The sequence below is a fragment of the Acartia tonsa genome, chromosome 6, assembly GCF_053477335.1.
Source record: "Acartia tonsa isolate MP-2025a chromosome 6, ASM5347733v1, whole genome shotgun sequence".
Classification (NCBI taxonomy): Eukaryota; Metazoa; Arthropoda; class Copepoda; order Calanoida; family Acartiidae; genus Acartia; species Acartia tonsa.
This window is the reverse complement of record NC_137265.1, coordinates 42369317-42394087: the sequence shown is the minus strand read 5'-3', so window position 1 is coordinate 42394087 and position 24771 is coordinate 42369317. Positions and strand designations below refer to the sequence as shown.

Genomic DNA, 24771 nt, shown 5'->3' with positions numbered 1-24771 from the left:
TCCCCAGAGTTGTTAATTTTTTTGTGGCTGCAGATTGGTTGTAAATTTAAAAATAATATTTTTTTGTCTAAAAGATTGCACATGCACACCCCTCTGTCAAACTTTGCTGTACGCCCCTACTCCAATATGTAAATAAATATTGTACATTTCAACCGATTTTCCTCTACATATATAATACATAAAATATAGGAAATTCAAAAAGTTTGGATGTCCATACAAAACTCTCTTTCTTTTAATAAAAGTACCTTTTAAAAGATTGCAATCAAATTTAATGAATTTGAAGAATTGAAGTTAAGTGAATTGTTAAAATATGCAAGTTTTATAAAAATGTTATCAAACCAGAACGATGTTAAAGTCAAAATTTTCTGCAAGGGCATCAACTCAACAATTTCTGTTTTTGTATCATCTATTCTAGGGGAGGGGGGCTTTAATCCAACCCCATCTCAGGGAATGAGGGTAGAAATTGTCTTATTTACTTTAATTTCTGTATAAACGCAAAGTTGTAGGGTATCCAAAAAATAAGAGAAGAGACTTTGAACAGTAACATTTGTTTTATAATTTTATAGACCAAGAAAACTTAAATATTTAAACATTTAAAATTATCTCCAAAAAATTTGCTTTTACTTGAATTTTTCAAAATCTTTTTTTTTCTAACAGAATCTAGAGCAGATATAATAATCTTTACTGTATTTACACCAAAGTTTGATATTTCAACTAAAACTCCTCAGTCCAATTGAGCTAAATACATGTTATATATGTATGACAGGGAACAAATATATATAAAATAGTGTTTCTCGTAAGAATTTATATAATTGTCCCATGTACTTCAAACCTTACATGAAACCTTAAGGCTGTCTTAGCTTTTTGAGTGGTGTGGTCTACTCTAAATTTATAATTCAAGTTGAAGGAGGATGTGGGGAGTTAGAATGGCGCACAAAGTAGAACAAAAAAATGTAAAAATTTTAAACTTCCTCCAATGAAATATTAAAAACCACGAATATGAAATGTAGATGCTTAACTTAAAGTAAACGTTTTGTCTTCAATTGACAGAAAAATTACTTCCAAAAAGTTAAAAGTTGCTGTCAAACTTTTCCCTGCATCCCTGATTAATATCTAAAATGAATATTTATATGGTATAGGATTTATGATTTCCTTTTTCCAGTTCAAACACCTTGGCTATGGTGCATAGCTTCTCTATAAGACTGGCAATTACAATTACAGATGGAAAGGTTGGCATTATACTCTTTCTAACAATTTATATATCTTTTAATATCAAATAAGTAATCCATATCGCATCCTTAATGCATCTTCAAAACCAATCATTGATATTATAAAAGATGTTTAAAGTGTTATTGGTTTTGAATAAAGGTACTAAGAAAGAGAGGGAATGTCTGATTGAGCCAATAGGAGAATCGCATCGGTACATACATTTAATCTCATTGGTTGAAATTGTGTACACATCTTGTTACGAATGCATGTTTTTTTTCATTTCACACTTAGATAAAAGTCAGTTGTAAACAGTATATTTTCTTAGTAGAAAGCTTTGCGGAATCACAATTAATTGCCCAAAAATTTCGTTTAAATTTGAAAACTTAGTAACGAGGTGGATTCTTTAAAAAAAGTTATGCTGGCTACTCGCTGGTGAGGCAAAATTATTTTTGTGAAAAATCCTCCAAAATCGAATAAAAAAAATTACAAAAATTAAATAAAATCTTAAAAGGGTTGTTAACATATGATTTTGTTTAATTTTTGTAGATTATTAATGTGCTTTTGGATGATTTTTCACAAAAAAATAATTTTGCCTCACTATCGAGTAGCCAGTCTATAATTTCTTAAGAATCCACATCAGCTTGAGTCGAAAGTAAACAATACTTTTGTCTGCTAGAAATGTTCTTTCTTAGATTTGACGAAAAAAGGGTTCAAAATATGCTTCTATTCTTCTATTTCTATTTGGTTTTGATTAATCCATTTGAAAGATAAAGCTCTTTGAAGTGCTATGAAAAAGGGGATACTTAGGCAAATAGTTTTTTAAATCTTTCCCCTTTTTTAAAGGCACTTTAAAGAGCTTCAGTATGATATCTTAAATTTTATGATAGAATGTGTTATCAAATGAATAAAGGGGTGGAAATATAATCAAAGCAGTCAAAAATTATAAAACTTATCGAACTAATTTCTACGCTATGTTAAAATTGAATTTATAAAGTGGACCTTTGATAAAGATAAAAACTTTCTTAATATATTAATCTCTCAGATAGTCCCTTTATACTCTATACAGCATTTGTAATAAGATTAAATAGAAATTAGGCAATGATTGAAAACTTGTTATAATTTCAAGATTGGCCTACTAAATATATTTAATAATTTCTCGGTTGTGTGCCCATTAACCCAGGATTAAGGTATAACCAACAAGCAAAATAAATCTAAAAAAAATAATTTTGAGGGCAGATGTAAAGGTCGTCAATTCTACTTTGTGTTAACCCCCAACGACAACGACAACTGAAATTATGTATCATGAGTTTTTTCGAATTAATTTCGTTATTGATATAAACTGCTATTAACCCTAGAAGTCTTTTATTGTCAAAAAATAACAAAATCCTTATATAAAAGTCTATTTGTCTTTGTGTTTGTCTATAGAGTAGGATCTCGCTAACCAATAAACAGATATAAATCTCCTCTACTGTAAAGCTTCTTATACATGGATAGGGAAGACTTTAACTACTTGCAGTAGGGTATCTACACCCTGCCCAGAGAAATTGCCCCTGTAAATTAATTATTTTTTTATTTTTAAACTAAAATTAAACGTTGAGGATTGAGGATTGATAAAAAAGAAGAAGTTTTTCTTTTGATTTAATATTACTCTGCCTATAAAAAAAATAAGCATTTGAATGGCCTTGAGATAAAATTATATAAACCCTGTGTGTGACAGTGTAATTCTGTCTTAAATAAGATTGCACTTTTTACAGGATTTGTGGCCAATTTCAATATATTTCAATACAGGGATACTCAGAAATAGGACCAAGTCATTAGCAATTTAATGTTTTATTGTAGATAAAGGTTTCAAATCTGTCTAATACAAAGATTTAGTCTGTGTATATATATTTTTTGTCTAAAGATAAATAGTTTTTTAATTTTTAAAAGAGCGCATCAGCTTGTTTTTATGTATGCTTAAAAAATATTATTACATTCAATTATTTCTTTTTTTCCAATATTCCTTTGATATGTGTCTATATTATTATATTCATAGATGCTATACAGGGTGGCCTCGTCATAATAAATTTTTGCGACTTTGAAAATAAAAAAAGACACTAACGAATCATTTGTTTCTTTTTCTTGGATTTTATAGTTTTTAATGCAATGATTTATTCAATAGAAGAACACTTGACTATAACCATAGCTCCCGGAAAATTGCAAAACTTACAAAAGTCACTATTAAGCCCCCGATGTCCAAAAAAATTGAAAAAAAGATTGAAACTTTTTTTTATTCCTATAGCCGACCACTGCTTGTAGCCCAAACCATGCGAGGCCTATAACTTATGTGCCTTGCGATCTTACCTATACCTAAAATAACATAACCTAAGCTGACCTAAAGTAAAAATTTGATTGGATAACCCTGTATAATTCTATGTATGCGTATTAATGCACTTTGGACATCAGCATAGCATTCGATGCAAATATTAATTTATATAAATGCTTTGGGATCATTTAATTCTGCATTCTTATTTTCTATTCTAAAATTTTAATTTATATATGTAATTTGGATAAAATTAAAAATACATATGATCGTGGAGGTGCCAGGTTCGAATTTAGGTGCATAACACGTCTCTACTAAAGACACTTTTGTTCCTACTGCTATTATGACTATTGCCTGACTTAATTAATATGTAGGGAATGCCCCGGCACAAATCAGGCATAACTACCATACAGAGTTAATATACTCGAAAGGCCGCGCAATCAAATGGTTGGTTGTCTGTAATATTTGGGATGTTAGTGCCTTGGTACTCAGCGTTGTTATCAACCATCCGAAGAGTCATTAATCAAGTATGTTCATGAATAATGTATTAAAGCCATTAAATTAATCTTAAGCTGCAATTGACTATCTAGTTTTTTTAATCGGTCAATAAATAAGTTACTGAAATGAACACGTGTCCAGATTTTATTTTAAAAGTGGCTGCCCTAACCCTTGCAACATTAGCAACCCTTGCAAAAATATAATATCAAGAAAAGAATTTAGTTAATTTATTGCGAAAAGAAAAACTATTTGAAAATAACGTACTTCAGCGGTACGGCTAAACATTGATAAAAATTAAATGCAGAAAAAAAGTCTACATATATAAGATTTGTTTAATGGTAAAGTTAAACATTGTGAATTTAAAAAAAAATAGTTTGAACTATGCTCGTTACTTTAGAGCGTTCCTTTTTTTGTAAGGCATCTTAACAGTACATTTTTTCATTTAACTTATTGACTTTTATAAACATAAACTATTTTTTTACTAAATTGATTGAAAATTATGAGCTCAATATCAAGAACGACAACAATAGAAAGCTCAAAATTTATCTTAAAATTTAATTTTATTTTTACTTCAAATATACAAAAAAAAATCTTCGAAAACTTTTCTCTCTTTTGCTGAGAGAAAAAAGGTATAAATGATGAGACAACTAATATATATTTTCAATATATACTTTTACACCAGGTAGGGTTATTTCATCTAAAGAAAAATATTACGCCGATTACAAACATTATTCATACAAAGGGGGAATCTAACTATGAAGAGATCCCATAAAACAAAGTGTTGAGTATATTTAGTAGGGATCTAAAGGGAATAGACAATGACTGATAAATTGTTTGACATCCCCAATGAATGACTATACACAAAATTACCCTCTAACAGTTGAGAGTAGAGCTAACTAAACTTTAAATTAAGCGATACTACTCTACAATCAGATATGTACTAACCTCCAATCAGCAACGAGGGCTTTGAATCTTGTGTTGAGTGTGTTGGTCACATTGTTCAGGGCCATTAACTGGGGGATTGGACCTTTCAGACGTAACCAGGATACCTAGAAATAACATGGTTAACATATTAAGTCGTGTAGTTTTCATACCACCATTAGTATCTATCGAATTTACATATCGACAAAATTCTCCCAGTAATGCATGTAAAAATTCGCAATTAACCAAATTTTAAAACACTTCTGGAAATAATTCAAATCATAATTATTTAATTAATTGGTCATGCTCTAAAGGACAATTACATTTATCTATAATACAAAGTAGAACGATGTCTGTCCGTCTGTCTGTCTGTCCGTCTGTCCGTCTGTCTGTCCGTCTGAAGCTTAAGATCTCAGTAACCGCTGAACCGATTGGGCTCTACTTTTCAGGGATTATACCTACTGGTCCTGTGATGGTTTTAAGCTATTTTCTTGGGGGGTGGAAAACCCCCAACCCCCCAAAAAACAAAAAAAAACATTTTTATATTTTTTCTTTTTTTATTCCAGAAGATTTCCTTGGTCCTTTATTTTTTTTTGCAGGAGATTTCCTTGGTCCTTTTACGAATTTCACCTTAATTTTTTTTGATCACCTCTTGGGGCAAAGCCGCTAGTATTTTTATAAAGATTTATGATTTTCATTCAATTATAGCATATTCTCTCTCTCTCTCTCTCTTTGATTTTCTTTTTTAGTGACAACTGAATATCTCTATATCCAACTTTGTCCGTTTGCAAATCCATAAATAATGTTGTGCTTCGCTACATATAGATGTTGTCATCCTTGTTTTATTATGTTATGTTTGATTATGTCTTTGTTGTCCAAATGGATGTAGAATATACGTGGATATTACGACAGAGGAAAAATTGTCGTCAATCTAGGTTGCTAACATCTACCCCATTTACTGTTTAGTTTGTTCATCCAGTTGCAGGGGATGGGATGGGATAAAGGGAGTAGAAGAAGGAATAGTTATTTTAGCCAGCTACAAGATCACTTTATTAGAGAACCATCAAATCTGGTGTAAAATCCAAGTAATAATATATCCAATGTTGTGTTTGTATAGTGATGTTTTTTATATTTACAATGTGTGGGTCAACAGATCAATTAGTACTATCTATCTATTATACATTTTAGCAAATATTCCTTCATTTTATATAACTATTACTAGCGGCTACGCCCCTAGAGGCCTCAAGGGTCACTGAAGGGAAGGAAAGTAGAGTAAGTCGTCCGTCCATTTTCAATTTTAGTTTTTTTTAAGTAAAAAACTTTCTTGTAGTTTTTTTTCCAGTGGCGATATTTATTTATTACTTACTAGCCGCTGAACCGATATGGTTCTCCTTTAAACTGAAGCTAATCGTCTGTCCAGAGAAGGTTTTTGATTATTTTGGGAGATGAAACCATCACATTTCCAAGAGATATTGGTCCTAGAAATGGTGGAAGGTGGACTCTCAAGTGCCTCTAGAAGCGTGAAATAACGATGAAACTTACCGACTTATCACCAATATTGATAACAGTGCATGTGAGCATGGCTGTGTCACCAGCAACCACGGTAACATTGCCAGGCGAGTTCTCTGCATCGATACGCGTTGCCATAGCAGCCTAAAAAATAGATATTATTTTAGCTGTTTTTATATGATATTTTCATATGACCTTTTTTTCGCCATTGCCATCAAAAAACTCTAAAATAAGACCATGTAAATACCTAAAGCGTGATGTTAAATCAAATTAATTAAAGCATCATTTTTCTATGAACAATGTTAAAACTGCCTTAAATAGATTATAATGTCCAGTAATTATCACCTCTTTTTTGGGGGGACAAAATCAAGACCTAATAGCACTAATATATGTTTAAAGATTAACGGAATCATCATCATTCGCTTGATATAAAGTAGCTGTATTACTAAAATAAGTATTTTGATCTGACAAGTCTAATATAGAATTTTAACATAAATTACTGAACCGGTTGAGTTTTCCTTTTATGGAAAGCTTCACATAGCTCCCGGGGTGGTTTCGGGCTATTTTAGTTTAGAATTTAGGATGGGATGGTTTTGGGCTACTTGTCTGACATTCCCCATACTTTTCCGAAGACAGAGCCCCTAAATACTAGGGGCACAACCGCTAGTTATATTATATTGTGTGTTTGTGTGTGTAATGTATAAAAAAATCAATAATTAATGACGCCACAAAGAAAGAAAATGTTTTTTATAGTAAGAATGTTTTTTTATAAATCGTATGGGGTAGTTAATTTGAAGCTAGTAAAGTGCCTGACTCAGATTATGACGTCAAAAAAATTAACCAATGAGAGGCCACTATAAATTTTATCATTGGTCAATTACAGTGTATACTGGCCTATCATTGGTAAATTTTTTTTGGTTAAAACACTGTGCACGCCATTGGTTTCTACACTTAATATGCACGAACTATCTGTTACAGAAAACTTCGTTTTAAGTTTAAATCGATATATGGGACAATTCTAACATGCCTGAATTACCGATAAAAACTATATAATATGTACTTTAACCACGACTGTACAGCCCTTTGTTAGAAGTTTCGCGTCTAAACATTGTTTTCTAATATCCTCTGACTTCTATTTAATGCATGCATGTATGCAGGACAATTATTAACACAATAGTCTTGGATAAATGGTTTTTGGTCAATTTATTCATACATTACAATTTTATTATATGCGTCACTACTTCTTTGTTGTTTACTAGCGGCTTCGCCCCTAGCCTCTAGGGGCTTTGCCCCCAGAGGTTTTATCGACCTATTTTCGTGATATTAAGATTTAAAAATAAAAATAAAAAATTAATTTGAGGGGGGGGGATTTTTAATTTTTTTTGGGGGGGGGGTTGGGGGTGTCCACCCCCCCCCCCCCCAAGAAAATAGCTTATAACCATCCTAGGACCAGTAGGTATATTCCCTGAAGAGAAGAGCCCAATCGGTTCAGTGGTTACTGAGATCTTAAGCTTCAGACAGACAGAAAGACATCATACTACTTTGTATTATAGATAATATTATGGCGGCAGTGCCCCTAGAATCTAGGGGCTCTGTATTAAAAAGAGCAGAAAGGGGCTAGAAAAATAGCTTAAAACTATCCAAGGACTTGAATCTCAAAATGAAATATCCTAAAACCATAACATGACCTCTGTGAAGCTTACCAAAAATAGAGAACCCAATCAGTTCAGTAATTGTTGAGATCTTAAGCTTCAGACAAAAATACCCTTACTACAATAAGATACGCTATCACAGTGCATATATTATATTATTATTAGTATATATAAACTGCTTTGTTTTTGCTTAATTATGTCCATTGTTCAGAGCGGGGACCTTATAAACCATTTTTGGTGTAGATTCATCATAGTAATATTGATGAAAGAATTTACCTTAATAATTTTCAACTGTTGGTCCAAGTCGTAATTTTCAAATATTGTTTGAGAATTCATCGCACTTTTCATGGGCGTCTTCTTTTCTACAATAAACATAAATTTTAGATGCAGAGAAATTAATAATTATGAAACGTGATTTCCCTTAAGAGCTTGACTTGCATAAATTCCTTTTAATAATGCATGTAGTACCGTAAGACCGTACTAAAGTTTAAATAAATCAAAATCACCAAGAAAAAGTCATCCATTGCTAAATTCAACAAAAATAAAGTTTTTTAGGTTAGTTTAGTAGGTACAATAATAAGGTTGGAGATCTGAATATGAGTTGTACAGCACATTAGAAAGGTGAGGGATAATATATATTTATAAATAGTTCTACGCAGTGGTATGAAAAGGGTTTTGCCAGGAGAGAGTGCGAAGCACAACCCAAAAAAAAACCACTACATAAAAAGTCAAAACATTGCCAGAGGGTGGATACACCCCCCTTCTACACGCCTCTTGTTTGTTCAATCAGATCTCAAACTATCTGGCCATCAACCCCATTCTGTATTATTCAACTATTTGCCATTCACAAAAGTTTTTTTCAAGTTTCAGAGCTTCAACTAAATGCATCTTTCCATGGTGTGAATTCAGTTCCGCACATGATTATCGCAATATTTGAAGAAGAAAAACAAACAAGTAACAATATGTCTGTTTTTTTTATTTGTTCTGAAGAACCGCTAAACCAATATGGTTCTCCTTTACAAATTAGCTCCTTTTAGGTCTGGGGAAGGTTTATAACTATTTTGTAGGCGTAGCCATTAGGAACAAATTAATTAGAAGAAAGGCACTATGATCAGAATGATTTCACTGTTTGTGGTGTAGTAATAGTTAGCGGTTCTGATGATCAAATAATGGAATATATTTGCTGAAGTGAACGCACACTCTCTTCCACATTTTCATGGTCACAATGCAAAATTTTATTGGTTTTTACAAACTACAACTTTTTAAACCAAGATGTGATTGTGTGATGGATTGATTGTTTAGTAGCATAGCTACCCTACAGTTAGGGTATGTTTGTCATAGTATGTTAACTCAACTGCTGCGTAAAATTTAAAGAAATGAGTGAGGGTAATGCTTATATTTAGTACCCAAAATATGAAAAGGAAAAAATGTGAAAACAAGTCTCTGGGAGAACGTCGTGTGTATTAATGTAACTATACAAAATATAATATGTACGTACAATTACATATACACATAAACAAGTGATTATGACCCTTGTTTTTAGGGGCGTTTTATACGCAAATCTATGGTTGACCTTTTTGTGCTTTAGACTTGAAAGCTTACAGATTAAATTTAAAATAATACATCACAGAATGGCGGTTTCTTTCGTGACCTTTCGGGCTTCATCAAAAGAGGGAGTACCCTCTAGAAGAAGACCCCGTCCCCTTATTTAAATTTTTTTTATTAAAGAAGGGGGGCAATTTTTTATAGGGATAAGAAGCTAAAATATCCTTTCATGCAACATTTTATAAAGTATGTATATAAGGTGTTCATGAACCTTCGCATAGAAAATAATAATGATTAACAAAAAAAATACAATAGCCAATAAATAAAAATGGATAAAGTGGATTTTTGTCAACAATTTAGGTTTGCTAATATGGCACACAGATATTTGTGGGTACATGGCAGATTTACCACTAGCAAAAATACAGTGATATTACTGTCAAATACACAGTTTTACTGTCAAATTCACACCTGCGTTTTTAGGGGGTAAGACAAAAATACAGTTATTGCACTGGCATATTCACATACGTTCCTCCATTGTCTGTTGAGGAAATGGAGTAAATACATAAGTGGGGGGTTATCATTCTATTAGCCAGCTGTAAGATACATTTTATCAAGGTATGCGAGATCCTCTCACAGTATCCACGTATTCTATATCCATGCTTCAAGGAAGGACAGTTTGTGCTGTTGTAATAGTATGCGGTCCCAGTGAATTAAAACTGATACATATGCGGAAGGTAAAGCACCCCACTGAATATATTCACCTCAATTTTTTTTCTGTAAGAATATTTAGATAAACACTTGAGTATCTTCAAGGAGATTGCTTTATTATAGAAAAATAAGGACAATCATTTAGCGTAGCAACAACATTTATCATAAATAAACTGCAATTAATTAGTGTCAATAGATCTTAAAATATCACTATCATAATTTTTAAGCAAAAAATATGGTGTTTTTAAATTTGTTAAAATAGCAATTAAGCGAATGCACGTTACGTCATTCGGTAACGTGATGGAGACAGAGTAAAGTGGAACCAAAAAAATTACGCTATACAATAAAGTTGACCAATGAGAGGCCAGGATACACTGTAATTGACCAATGGTAAAATTTATGCAGGCCTCTTATTGGTTATTGTATCATATGACGTAATTTTTTTAATGCACCTCTGCCACTTTACGCTGTCTCATGTGATGATTTTAGCGTATTGATGGACGTACGGACATTCTCAACATACAAAGTAGCTGCGCTACAAAAAAAAAATATGCCACCATTATATGTGTAGCTATGTTGTATGTGTAGTACGCTTTTAGGCATATTAGAAGGAGTGAAGGACATACGGACATACCCTATATACAGAGTGGCTGCGCTACTAAAGAAAATATGTCATCATTATATGTAAAGCTATGGTGTATGTGTAGTACGCTTTTAGGCATATTGGATAATTTATTTAAGCCATAGCTGCTTTATAGTTTACTTTGTATGTTAGTAATAAAGTTCTAATTTGTAAAAAAAAAACAAGGATGACAACATCCATAAAAGCGAAGCTCTGAAACAGTAGGACAAACGGACATTAACACTTGTATAATGTCAGAACTGAAAAATCAGAATGCGAATGTATAAGAGTCAAAGCAAAATTGTAAGTAAATTTGTTGAAAAACTGCTTGATACAGGATAATGATTATGGACATACTTACATTTTTAGGACTTGATTATAGAGTTGCTTCGCTTATAATATTGTACTTTGTTGTCCCAGGAATCAGTATACCAAAAATCAGACCAATCGGATAATTAGGTCACATACAAATTTGTTGTTAAAAATGTAAAAAAAAATCAACATGTTTAAAATGGACGTACGGACATTCTGGTAATGATTATAGAGTTGCGACGCTTTCTAACTCGTACCTAACTATTACAGAAATCACCATGCAAAATTTGAAATCGATAGGACAATTCTAACATGCCTAAATTAACGAAAAAAGCTATTTAAAAAAGTAAAAAATTTGTTGTTAAAAATGTAAAAAAAATCAACATGTTTAAAATGGACGTACGGACATTTTGGTAATGATTATAGAGTTGCTACGCTTTCTAAATCGTACCTAACTACTAAAGGAATCACCATGCAAAATTTGAAATCGATAGGACAATTTTAACATGTCTAAATTAACGAAAAAAGCTATCCGTGACGGACGGACGGACCGACCCTAACCAAAGAGAGGGGGGATAATGGTTTTTTTTATTAAACTAGTCTCCAAAGTTTTATAATTTTCTTTATCTTTGGCTTAACAACTGTAGGGACTTTTGTTTGGTTGCTTCATTAAGTTGAGTGTTCATACGTTTCAACCAATAATTTTAATCTACAGGAGGAATAACTCTGTGTACATCAATTTATCGGCCATTGTCTTATCCCTTTAGATTCCTGGATTTTAATCATGGCAAAACTATCCTTCCAAATTATAAGTCACTATAAACTGAATGTACTATAAATAGTTCAAAGTATTTTTTCTTGAAACATAAAACTAAATTATGATTGGAATATCCAGAAAAAGGGAGGGGAAGAGGTGGAATAAAGGTCTTTTGGTCAGAAAATATCTAAACATTCAATAAATAACTAACTGCAAAATTTCCAAAGTTATGCATAACTTCTCACCCTGTATATCTTAATTGCTGATATTATATCAAAATAAGACTTTAGCCATTATAAGCATAGCCTCACATGGTAGATATTTTTATAGTAATGATAGATATAACATATTTGTAATAACGTTATGAAATGTCATTAATGACCACTTTTAATAAATACCATATAGTCAAAACAATCCATCAAATTTTATGTCAACACAATACCTCCAAGCCTCACAGGGACGCCAACCTAGAAGTATTTAGCATACTTTATTGATAAATTGTTTTCAGTTGACATAAACATTTGCAAAAAGATGATAAATTGACATTTTCTTAGCGATATTTTTGCATATTTGTACACAAACAGGGCTCGTCGGCCACGACCGTGAACCGCCATTTGATTTTTTAAAACCGCAGCCGCAACTTATCTAGCCACCCAATGACATATAATTAGCCATCATAAGAACTCTTAATTAGCAGCTATTTTGTTCAGCTGGTTTAAAGTACAGCGATGGACGGGCCCTGGAATTCCTTTTTGTATGGCGGCTGACGGGCCCTGGAATTTTGCATATTTATAAATTATTCTTGTTATTGAATTCATTGTCATTATTATATTTGCATTATTATCATTTCTATTCTTAGAAAATATACAAAAATAATTGTGTGGTAAGAATCGGGGAGGGAGGGGACATTAGCCTGTAGAGTACACTGGTACCCAAAGTTTTATAACTACACTATGTTATTCATGTGCTCAAAAACCTTAAGAATTTTTATTGGATAATGATTGGTTGTATCCAAAATAGCAGTTTACAACCCATAATAATAAAGTTTATCATCATTGGGAGTGTAATTTATTCTCTATTATCTTATCCCTTAAGATCCCTGAGAAATACTTAACATATAAGGAAAAGAATAAATATGACATGACAAGCAGGATATTTCACCTAATAATAGAAAATATCCGAGATCTTAAGGAATAAGACAATAAAAGATAATTTGATATAACTCTATAATGATGATACAAACTATTTCTTCTATAGATTAAGATTATTGGTTGAAAAGTTTGGACACTACGAGTTTAGAACCAACGCAAAGAAGAAGTTTATGAGCCTACGAATTAGATAACGTAATTAAATTATAAAACTTTAGTTACAAGTGTAATTAACACTCCATTTTCCCCTCCCTTTCTGGGAAAATGAATATTTTGACAAAATACTTATATTGTTATCATAGCAAATTAAAAGGAAACTGATATTCTTGTTCTCCAGAATTTTAGGGGAAATAGTGTTTCTTGAGATAACCCTTTCTAAAAGTATTTAAATTTTTTAAACGACCTAATGGTCAATTGCGGACAAACCTAAGTGTAAGAAAGCTGCTAAAATCGAATACAAATCCATATTTGTCAAAACATAGATAAAATATTAGGACTGGAAAGAAAAATTCTTAGGGAGGGATAAAAAATTGGACTATTTATTACACTTTATTTTATAAAACGTTTTCTTTTTCGTTGGCTTTCACCTTGGGGACTTTAACTTAATTTTCTAATTTTCTTCTTTAAATTACTATTTGTAATTTTACTAACAGTAATTTAAAGAAGAGTAATTTTGTGTATCATAATCGGGATGAATATCAATTTATATGCAATTCTCTTATCCCTTATAATCCCTGGAAATTCTTGTAGCGAAACAGAAATAAGCTAAGTTTGTGAATTGTCAATCTATATTGGGAAAAGTGGCATTTTCAATTGAGTAAACCTAGAAGGTAGTGGGATTTTTGGCATATCATAACGATAAGGTTTAACCCACAATCATGGTGACCCCTTCTCTACCCTTACAAAATTCAAGTTAAATAAAATTGCTGAATTTCATGATTCTATTATCATCTTGATTTCTGTAATGGCGATTCTTTGAAAGATTAGGCAGAAGAAGCGAAGAAGCTTAACAGTCAATGCATGTATATATTCATATTAATCAAGCTATATAATATTAGGAATTTGCTGACATTCTACAGGTGTTAATGATCATTTACCCAACTGTCTAATTTGTAGTTTTGCTTTTGTGGTTGTTTTCATCTTTTTTAGATCAACTTTCTTAATTAGAAAATCTGACCTTTCCATAAAATTTTTATCCTATTGAGTAAATAGTAAAAAAAAGTTTTAATTTATAGAACAATTATAGTAAGGGGATAAAGTCGCTCAATAAATCAGCATGTGACGTCATAAAAATGAGGGATTATCCATCTCTTTTTCAAAAGTTTTCTTTTCCACTCCTCCTCTCCTCATCCCTCATTATTGAGCGACTTTGTCCCCTATCAAGTATATCTTAATTTACCATGTACAGATTGACAGACAAAGTTTAAGTATAAAAAAGCTTTGCTTTCCATGGAATTAATCTAAACTAATAAATTTAGTTTAAAAACTTGAAAGGTTTTTTTCCTGATTATAGATTAATTAATTTGGTAGAATTGGTTATTTAGGCAGTGGAATCCCAATACCCTTCCTCCCTTCTTTGTACTTACACTTTAAAGAATTTCTTTTAGTCTCTTTTAGTTTTATAATACTGTGTGCAGCTCTAAGATTATTGGACTTTTCCAATTTTCCAATGTTCCCTTTTGTTCTTTTATGATACAATTATAATAAAAAATTTAAACAGTCGAAAACAGTCAGTATCTTTATTAGAATGCCGTATAGTGAAAAAAAAATAGTGGAAAAATCCTAATATGTGATTGTGTCTATCCTTAGCAAAGGATCTCACTGACCGTAAAAACAATAAGGTTCTCCTTTACAGTGAAGCTTCTTATAGGTCCAGGGAAGGTTGTTACTATTTTTAGGGAGGTTACCTCAAAAAAATATATTCTTTCCCTCTGTTTAAACTAAAATTAAAGTAGATAGTGGACTCTAGGGTCGAAACCGCTAGTAATATATAAATTTGCACAACAACCCAATTTATATTAAATAAGGGAACACTTTATTTTGCATGAGAAAGATAGATAGAGAGAGAGAGATTTAGAAAGAAAAAGAAAGGATTATGAGAGAATGCGAGAGAAATACGAGAGAGAGCAAGATGGCAAGAAGTGAAAAAGAAAAATAGAGCGAGAAAGAAAGAAAGCGAGAGATAGAAAAAGAGAGAGAATGATGTAAAGAAAGAGGGAGAGAGAGTAAATAAAGATAGATAGAGAGATAGAAAAAGAGAGAGAAAGAGGTAAAGAAAGAGGGAGAGAGAGAAAATAAAAATAGATAGAGAGATAGAAAAAGAGAGAGAATGAGGTAAAGAAAGAGGGAGAGAGAGAAAATAAAGATAGATTGAGAGATAGAGAAAGATGGAAAGTGACAAAGAAAACTAGAGCGAGAAAGAAAGAAAGCGAGAGATAGAAAAAGAGAGAGAAAGAGAAAGAGAGAGAAAATAAAGATAGATAGAGAGATAGAAAAAGAGAGAGAAAGAGGTATAGAAAGATAGAGTAGAGAAAATAAAGATAGATAGAGAGATAGAAAAAGAGAGCGAAAGAGGTAAAGAAAGAGGGAGAGAGAGAAAATAAAGATAGATATAGAGATAGAATAAGAGAGAGGGAGAAATATTCAGTCGCAAAATTAGGGATTATCCATTTATCCTTTTATCTATGTAACCTAATTTATTCATTATTGATATTACATTAAACTGCATACAAAACTAAATAAACTTAAACATTCAGCATTTTGTATTTTACCTAATATCCAATGAAATGTTGAATGGTCTATCCGCTCGCAAGAGGGATGTATGGAGTGTCCATAATATATTCTTTATATGATTTTTTGAAAGCGAAGCTTTTCTATAATTAGGGTCGGTTCGTCCGTACGTCCGTACGTCCGTCCGAGATAGACAGCTTTTATTCGTTAATTTAGGCATGTTAGAATTGTCCTATCGAATTCAAACTTTGCATGATGATTCCTGTAGTAGTTGGGTACGATTTAGAAAGCGTAGCAACTCTATAATCATTACCAGAATGTCTGTACGTCCATTTTAAACATGTTGAATTTTCTACTTTTTAAACAACAAATTTTCAAGTGTTCTAATTATCCGTTTGATCTGATTTTTGGTATATTGATTCCTGGGACAACAAAGAACAATATTATAGGCAAAGCAACTCTATAATCAAGTCCAAAAATGTAAGTATGTCTATAAACATTATTCTGCTTCAAGCAGTTTTTCAACAAATTTACTTACAATTTTGCTGTGTTTTATAGTTTTATAACGCCGCTCTCTTATTCGTTGACTTTTGGTACTTTTATCAAATCAATTGATTGATTAGTTCCTACTACTAGAAGTGTCCAAACCTTTCAACGTATAATTTTAATCTACAGAAGGCGTAATTTGTTCATTTTTATTGGAGATGTAACTCAATTTATCTTTCATTGTCTTATCCCTTAAGATCCCTGCCCCTTATAAAATGAAATTGGTTGACTTACCATTGTAGGCTGGGGCCAGAAAAAATAACAACAGACAAATAGACAACATTTTTATACGATTTTCATATCTGAAAAACAAAACACATAATAATAACATGATATTACTTCTTTGTACAATATGTTAAAATATATTGAAACAAGGATGACAACATCCATAAAAGCGAAGCACTAAAACGGTAGGACAAACGGACATTAACACTTGTATAGTGTTAGAACTTAATTATCATAATATAAATTTATAAGAGTCAAAGCAAAATTGTAAGTAAATTTGTTGAAAAACTGCTTGATACAGGATAATTTTTATGGACATACTTACATTTTTAGGACTTGATTATAGAGTTGCTTCGCTTATTACATTATACTTTGTTGTCCCAGGAATCAATATACCTAAAATCAGATCAATCTGATGATTAGATCACATAAAAATTTGTTGTTAGAAAAGTAAAAAAATCAACATTTTTAAAATGGACGGACGGACATTTTGGTAATGATTATAGAGTTGCTACGCTTTCTAAATCGTACCTAACTACTAAAGGAGTCACATTGCAAAATTTGAAATCGATAGGACAATTCTAACATGCCTAAATTAACGGAAAAAGCTATCCGTTACGGACGGACCGACCCTAATTATAGAAAAGCTTCGCTTTTAATAAAATTTACAGGCATTGGAATTTTTATAAAGCATTTCAAGAAGATTATGTACAAAGGTGGATAGTGGTAATTTAACTATAAATATTTGAGCATGTTAGAATTGTCTTATCAATTTCAAACTTGGTATGATGATTCTGTAATATCAAGTTACAATTTAGAAAGCGCAGCAGCTCTATAATCGTTGCTAGACAGTCCCTACGTGGAAGGAATATCTTTTTTCAAATTACACTATTAGTATTTTTAAAAGCGAAGCTTTTCTATAATTGGGTCGGTCCGTCCGTACGTCCGTAACGGATAGCTTTTTTCGTTAATTTAGGCATGTTAGAATTGTCCTATCTGTTTCAAATTTTGCATGGTGATTCCTTTAGTAGTTAGGTACGATTTAGAAAGCGTAGCAACTTTAAAATCATTACCAAAATGTCCGTACGTCCATTTTAAACATGTTGATTTTTTTACTTTTTTAACAACAAATTTTTATGTGATCTAAATAATGTAATAAGCGATGCAACTCTATAATCAAGTCCTGAAAATGTAAGTATGTCCATAAACATAATCCTGTATCAAGCAGTTTTTCAACAAATTTACTTACAATTTTGCTTTGACTCTTAAACATTTTATATTATGATTATTCAGTTCTGACACTATACAAGTGTTAATGTCCGTTTGTCCTACCGTTTCAGTGCTTCGCTTTTATGGATGTTGTCATCCTTGTTGACTAACACTTTATTATTGGTAAATAGAAATGTGACTATCCCACACATACAGATAAACAACTAAATTGGTTTTATCAAAAAAAAATATAGTATTATGTAGTTTTACTGTTTATAAGCTTTCTAGTGCCTGCGGTTCTAGCATCAAGTAGCTTTGTATTCGAAGGGTTAAAGAACAGATAATAGCCCTAAACCACCACAATATTTAAATCTAAAATTTAATAGCTTTTAATCATCACGGGGCCTATGTAAAGCTTCAATAAAATGAAGAACTCAATCGTTTCAGTAGTTATCGAAATCTTAAGCTACTAACAAAAAAAGTACTACTTTTTATTTTAGATATAAAAATAATTTCACTACCCTGTATGTTATGTTTTTAAGTGTCATGTTATCATTTATAAGTAAATATTGATTTTATCATTATATTTTTACTTTTTAGAAGCCTAGCTGCTCTGAAGCTTAGGTCTGTCTGTACGTCTAACATTCCGTCTGTGTTGCGGAATAACTTGCATAAAGTGACTGTAAGAGACACTTAACAAATGTTAAAGCCCAATTATGATAAACAAAATGACCTCTTTTGTAAATTAAAGTGATTGATGGAGAGAATCAAAAATGGCTGCTAAAATCCAGATTTAATAAAAGCACCCAAAGTTTTTAGGCCAATTAATTAGATAAATATGACTTTGGGGACCAGCTTTATTTCAAGTCCAATGTACCCTTCTTCTCTGATTTAAAAAAAAAACTATACTTTATTGACAAAATTAAACTTTGAAATATTGTTTTTATGCTGTTTCTAAAACACTTATGGACATACATATCATTGTATTTTTAGTTGGTAATAAAAAAGCGATTTGTCACTTTTTTATCCATAACACTTTGTAAGCAAACGTTAATGTGTTTTTTAGAAGGATAGTTATTTTGAAATTATTCATGCTTTAAAAGAAAATTTGGGTATAGTCCCTTTCGTGGCAACGCTCCTTAAGGGCGTTTCGTCGTATTTTTAAAATGGCTTTCAATAGGTTATTTTAGTTTAGGTTTGGTGATTGCCCCGCAGGGTTATAGCCCCCCGCAGGGGCTAGAAATAGGAGACAAGCTACTGTGAAAAATACGAAGATTCGCCTCTTAATGAGCGTTGTGACAAAAGGGACTATACCCGAAAATTTTTATTATATTTATGAAGGGAGGGTGCATTAGACTGTAATTTACACTGGTTTCAGCATATTGTCTCAATAATTAGCTTTAAAACTTTGGGTACTTTATTCAATGTTGATTGGTTGTCAAACTTTTCCAGTAATAATTTAAATCAACATATTTAATTTGTTTAATTTGTTTATAATTATAGTCCTGTATTTATTGTCCTGAAAGGTACAATTACAAAATTTTCTGACATTTTAAAGTAAATTTTTTTAAACTTAACACTTGTTAAAGGTGAAGCTTTTCTATAATTAGGGTCGGTCCGTCCGTACGTCCGTACGTAACGGATAGCTCTTTTCGTTAATTTAGGCATGTTATGTCCTATCGATTTTAAACTTTCCATGATGATTCCTATAGGAGTTAGAAAGCAAAGCAACTCTATAATCGTTACCAGAAAGTCCGTACGTCCATTTTAAACATGTTGATTTTTTAACTTTTTTAACAACAAATTTTTATGTAATCTAATCATCCGATTGATCTGATTTTTGGTAAATTGATTTCTGGGACAACAAAGTATAATATTATAAGCGAAGCAACTCTATAATCAAGTCCTAAAAATGTAAGTATGGCCATAAACATTATCCTATATCAAGCAGTTTTTCAAAAAATTTACTTACAATTTTGTTTTGTTCGACTTTATACATTTATATTCTGATCATTCAGTTCTGACACTATACAAGTGTTAATGTTCATTTGTCCTAACGTTTCAGAGCTCCTCTTTTATGCATGTTGTCATCCTTGTTATATTTAATTTATTACGTTTTTTTAACTCTTTTTTATTCATTTTTTTATGTTTGTACTTAAAGGATTTCTTGAGTTTTTCCAACTGCAAGAGTTCACAGAATTAAAAAGATTAAATAAATTCTTAGAAATCCTTGAATATACAGCATAGTTTTATAATTCAAAATGTACTTGTGCATGATTTTAGACACTTTAGGCCCCCCGTGGGGCACACATAACCCTTGCTTCACCTTTTAATCAAAGAAAACATATCTGCGAAATATTACAAAATATGTTTAAAATTAACTGTTTTCAAAGAATTTGGCCTATAGTTTTAGTGATAAAATATTCAAAAATACTATCTTAAAGTTTTAATCTAATTACAAATTTTTCTTTTCTAAACTCTATTCAAGGACGTACAAAGATTGCGGGAATTCTCACCTCCCCCAAGAAACTAAAACATTTATGGTGAAGTTTCAGAGTTTCTGAAGTTTCCAGATTATACCGCATTATTAAAGTAATCTCATGCAAGAATCCAAGCTCTCTGTTACGTACAAACGGACAAACTTTAAGAATAGAATATAATTTCCCATAACCTTAGAATTGGATTGGTTGGAAGGTTATATCACAAATTGCCAATACATTCTATTTGTGTATATTCACATCAGGAATACAGGCAAGTGGCATGCATAGGATATTTTTTTATGACCGCTAAATCAGATCCTTACGTTGCCAGGGAAGTAAGGGACATTAGGCTGATAATTGCACAATACCAAACCTTTTTTATCACGTTTCTTATTCGCTAGCTTAAAAACTTTGGGTACTTTTATTTGATTTTGTTTGGTTAGTTTGTAAACTAGCAGTGTAAAGGTTTCCATCCAAACATTTTAATCGAGAATGGGTAATTTTGTTTATCATCATTGGGGATATACATCAATTTATCCTCCTTATAGCCCTGGCAACTTACACACACACACAAACCCACTCACACAATGACAAGGAAACACACACACACTCAAAATTGAAGTTGATTTGTGGTATGAAATCTGTCCTATATAATAACTGTTAAAGGGAACTACACAGAAACTTTAATAATATGTATCTTCGTTGGAAGGCAGATTTTAAAAATATACAATAATTTGCTAGTGACTACGCCCCTAGAGGCCTTTACACTAGAGGGTACTTGAGGTAAACGTGGAAATGACCACCTTCCAGATTTAAGCGTTGTTTTTTTTAATTGGTAAAAACACTGTAAAGGAAAACCATATCGGTTAAGCGATTAGTGAGATCCTTCAGCACATGCACACAAACAAAGATCCTGTTACTTTTTTATAAGGTTTTTACATTGAATTAAATTAAAGCTTTGAAATTACTATAGTAGTTTTCTTCTTATTTCAAAGTATAATAATAGTTTATTATTAATTATCTATTTTATTAATATTTATATCACTGGCTTTGTTAAAGTCTAACCTACACAAATTATTAAACAAATAGTTTAATATTTATATTTTACTTACGGGTATAGCTTCTTTCTATAAAATTACTTAAATGACAGTGTGACCCCCCCCCCCCCTCAAGATACTGAATATTTTTATTAAGGTAAATGGAGCTGATACCCACCTATCTGCGAAATGTGTTGTACCTAAAATGAAATTGTGTGTGTATCTATCTTGTATGACATAATAATATAGATATGTATGTAGGATCTCTCCATGTGCTGATTATACAAACTCTGATAGTTAATTAACTTTTCAATACAAAACATCTATACAATTAATTAATTCCCTCAATCATAAGCCCAAAACGAATTATATAATGCAAACTAGATTAATTTATATCCTTCTAAAGTTTAAGATCTCGGTGACTGCAAAGCTGAATTGGCTTTACTTGTTTAAGGGAACTAGTCATAAGATGGTTTTAAGCTATTTCCTTGAAGAAGGGACATAATTGATTCTTATTTTTCACACTTTTAGATGCTTTTGACAAGGTCACTAATTGGCTATGGAGCAGTAAGATGTATGTGTGTATGTGTATGCTTTTGTATGTATTTTGAAATCCCAGAAAGTTGGCATGTTGTGGCAGTGAAGGGGGGGAGGGTAAGCTAAATTAACCACCCCAAGAAAAAATGCCCCAAAGAAAATTTCACCCCACTGTCCTAAAAAGAAACAATCACATTTTTATTTCAAAACTATGTATTAACAAATTTGTTGGGCGCAATTGTACTCTTTTATTACAAGTTGTTGAATATATAGCAAAAGTAACAAAAATAGAAAACAAACAGTTAATGATTCATAAAATAAGTTGTTTTATTCAACTCTTCAAAGGGTAAAAATTTAACCCAGAATTGGGAGCGATTTAAATTTTTGTTAACATTTTTATAAACCTATCGTATCCCCACTTAACAAGGGTTAAATATACAAATAATCCCTCAAGTTAACTCCACCCCCCCCCCCCCAATTCCTAATTCCAAACATAGTTAAATTTAAATGAACACACAAAATAGTGTTAAAAAATACAAAAAAACGCAAATTAATAAGCTATAACAAAGATTACCCCAGATAGATAGATTTAAATAGGTACCCTAACTCCATCTTAATCACCCCCCCCCCCCCCCCCACGTGGCTAGAGTTAATAGGTTACCACACTGCGGAGTCGTGCAAACTTTTGCCGTGTTTTTGTTTGCCAAAATAATATAAATTTGTCGCTCTTTCATTGCAAAATTACATTAAAAACAAAAGTTTGAAATATAAATGTTTGTCTGTTTGCTTTTGTGAACAAAATTTTATGTTTATTTTTTTCATCAGATTTTCCATTTTCCGAGACAAAAAGTAAAAAAAAATACAGGGAGGAAAATAAGCAGAAGGTGCAAAACTTTTTTTTAAGTTTGAGTATAAAGATAAAAAACACTCACAAAGGGGGAAGATTAAGGTTCAATGATATAATACCTGAAAAAAACTAATGTGCCATTAGTTTCTTGATTAGCTAATGTAAAAGGATTTCCTTTGGGTGCTTTATTGCAATCTGAGCGTCTTACTATACTTATTTTTAGTAGCGAAGCTACTCTAAAATTTGAAACGTCCATCTGTCCGTAAGAAACACTTTGGGGGAAATGTGATTTTCTTGGCTTATATTTTTAGTGTAGATACCTACGTCAAATGTTTATCTAATCTATACTTTGTTTTGTTCATCTGTCTGTTATTTGGGGTGCTAGATCGATTCCCAAATTTTCAAGTTTCGTGATTTTCTTAACTCCTTTTCAAGATAGAGGGCTAAAATTTTCAAGGTTTTACTAATTTTACATTCTACATATTTTATTAAGATTTGTTTATTAATTGTTTATTAACGACTGAAATTATCGGGGGTTGAATATGCTCATATTCTACATATTTCCATCAAATTTCATTAAGATTTGTCTACTAATTGCGGTGCTAGATCGATTCCTAGATTTTTAAGTTTTCGTGATTTTAAAGGTTGCGTAATTTTATATGTTTTATGATTTCCCTATTTTATCAAGTTTAATGTTTATTGTATGACACTGCTCTATGATAATTTTTTTCCCCGACATCCATTCATAATTTTGGAGCTTAGCTACTTATGGATGTTGTCATCCTTGTTTACATTTTTATTTGACACATTTATAAAATTAAAGAGTTGTTTTGATTCTAAAAACTTTTTTTTTGTTTTAGTATTTTTAGTTTTTACATTTTAAGCAACGGCTTTAAATAAAACAAAAAAACATAAAATATTTATGAATTTAGAAATGTAACAACGGATCTATAGTTAATTGTTTTGGTCATATTGGACTTTGCCCATTGTCCTATCTCTATATTATGTTTATTAGTAGCGATGCTACCCTATAATTCATTGGTTTGTCCGTCTCTCAGAATTTTTTTTTTCGGCTATTAAGGATAAATTGATGCTTTTTTGTTCAAATACCCCTTTCTAAAGAGTATCCAAAAGGCATAAATATTTTTTTAAAGAAAGTTTCGTTTTTATAAACTTTTATTACTCTTAAATTTTTATGGCCCCTAAACATGCAGTGGGACAAAGTGACTCAAAAATCAGCCATATGACGTCATGTAAATGAGGAATTATCCATCTCTTTTTTAAGGGGTTTTCTTTCTAACTTCTCCTCTCCACTCCCTCATTCTTAAGACGTCACGTGGCTGATTTTTGAGTCACTTTGTCCCACTACCTGAACATTTTCTTTGTCATTTTTTTTGTCCGTTTGCTCATCTATGACTTTTTGTGCTTAGCTAAATATGGATAATGACATCCTTGTCATATTATTTTCTGGTTTATACACTTTGAGCAGTGGCTCTTAAGAAAAGTAATAATAAGGCAGAACAAATATGTACACTTCACTAAAATAATTATTATTATTTCCTTGCAGCAGGAATAAAGGTATAATACAAAGCTTAAGCATTACATGGAAATTTCAGTACATAAATTTTAAAAAAGATAGTTATTTTGGGTTTCTTTCAAAATGCCTAGTAGAGCATAGAATCCTCTTTTACTAATTAGAGTATGAGGTAGTTTTCCGTGCGTTTGTTGTTAACTTTGGTAATAGGTAAATGGTATCCCCGCAGGGTTAGGGCAGCGCAGTTATATACCCCGGAATATTAGGAAAAAAATCCCCCCCCCCCTCCTCTCTTTTGAAATCTATTTCAAAAATGATAAAATGGAGGGTGTTAATAGATTTCAGACGGCATTTTTGTCTACATAATTATTCCTTTATTTCTTTATGTATGAATGTATATTAAGACATAAGAGTATGTAATTATCGAAAATTAGTGGTTGGCC

The 24771-nt window shown here is 31.5% G+C and overlaps 1 protein-coding gene across 1 annotated transcript in view; it reads right to left on the bottom strand.

Annotated features, from left to right (window-relative positions):
• The window catches only part of LOC145323113 (protein amalgam-like), a 52692-nt gene extending 35935 nt beyond the window's left edge, over positions 1 to 16757 (bottom strand). The window contains exons 1-4 of the mRNA XM_080165499.1: positions 16694 to 16757; positions 8368 to 8453; positions 6473 to 6583; positions 4955 to 5058 (exon numbers count right to left, since the gene is read on the bottom strand). Coding sequence (XP_080021625.1) covers positions 4955 to 5058; positions 6473 to 6583; positions 8368 to 8453; positions 16694 to 16742 — 350 coding nt within the window. The 5' untranslated portion in view covers positions 16743 to 16757. The remainder of the gene's footprint in view (positions 1 to 4954; positions 5059 to 6472; positions 6584 to 8367; positions 8454 to 16693) is intronic.
• Between the last annotated feature and the right edge of the window lie 8014 nt (positions 16758 to 24771).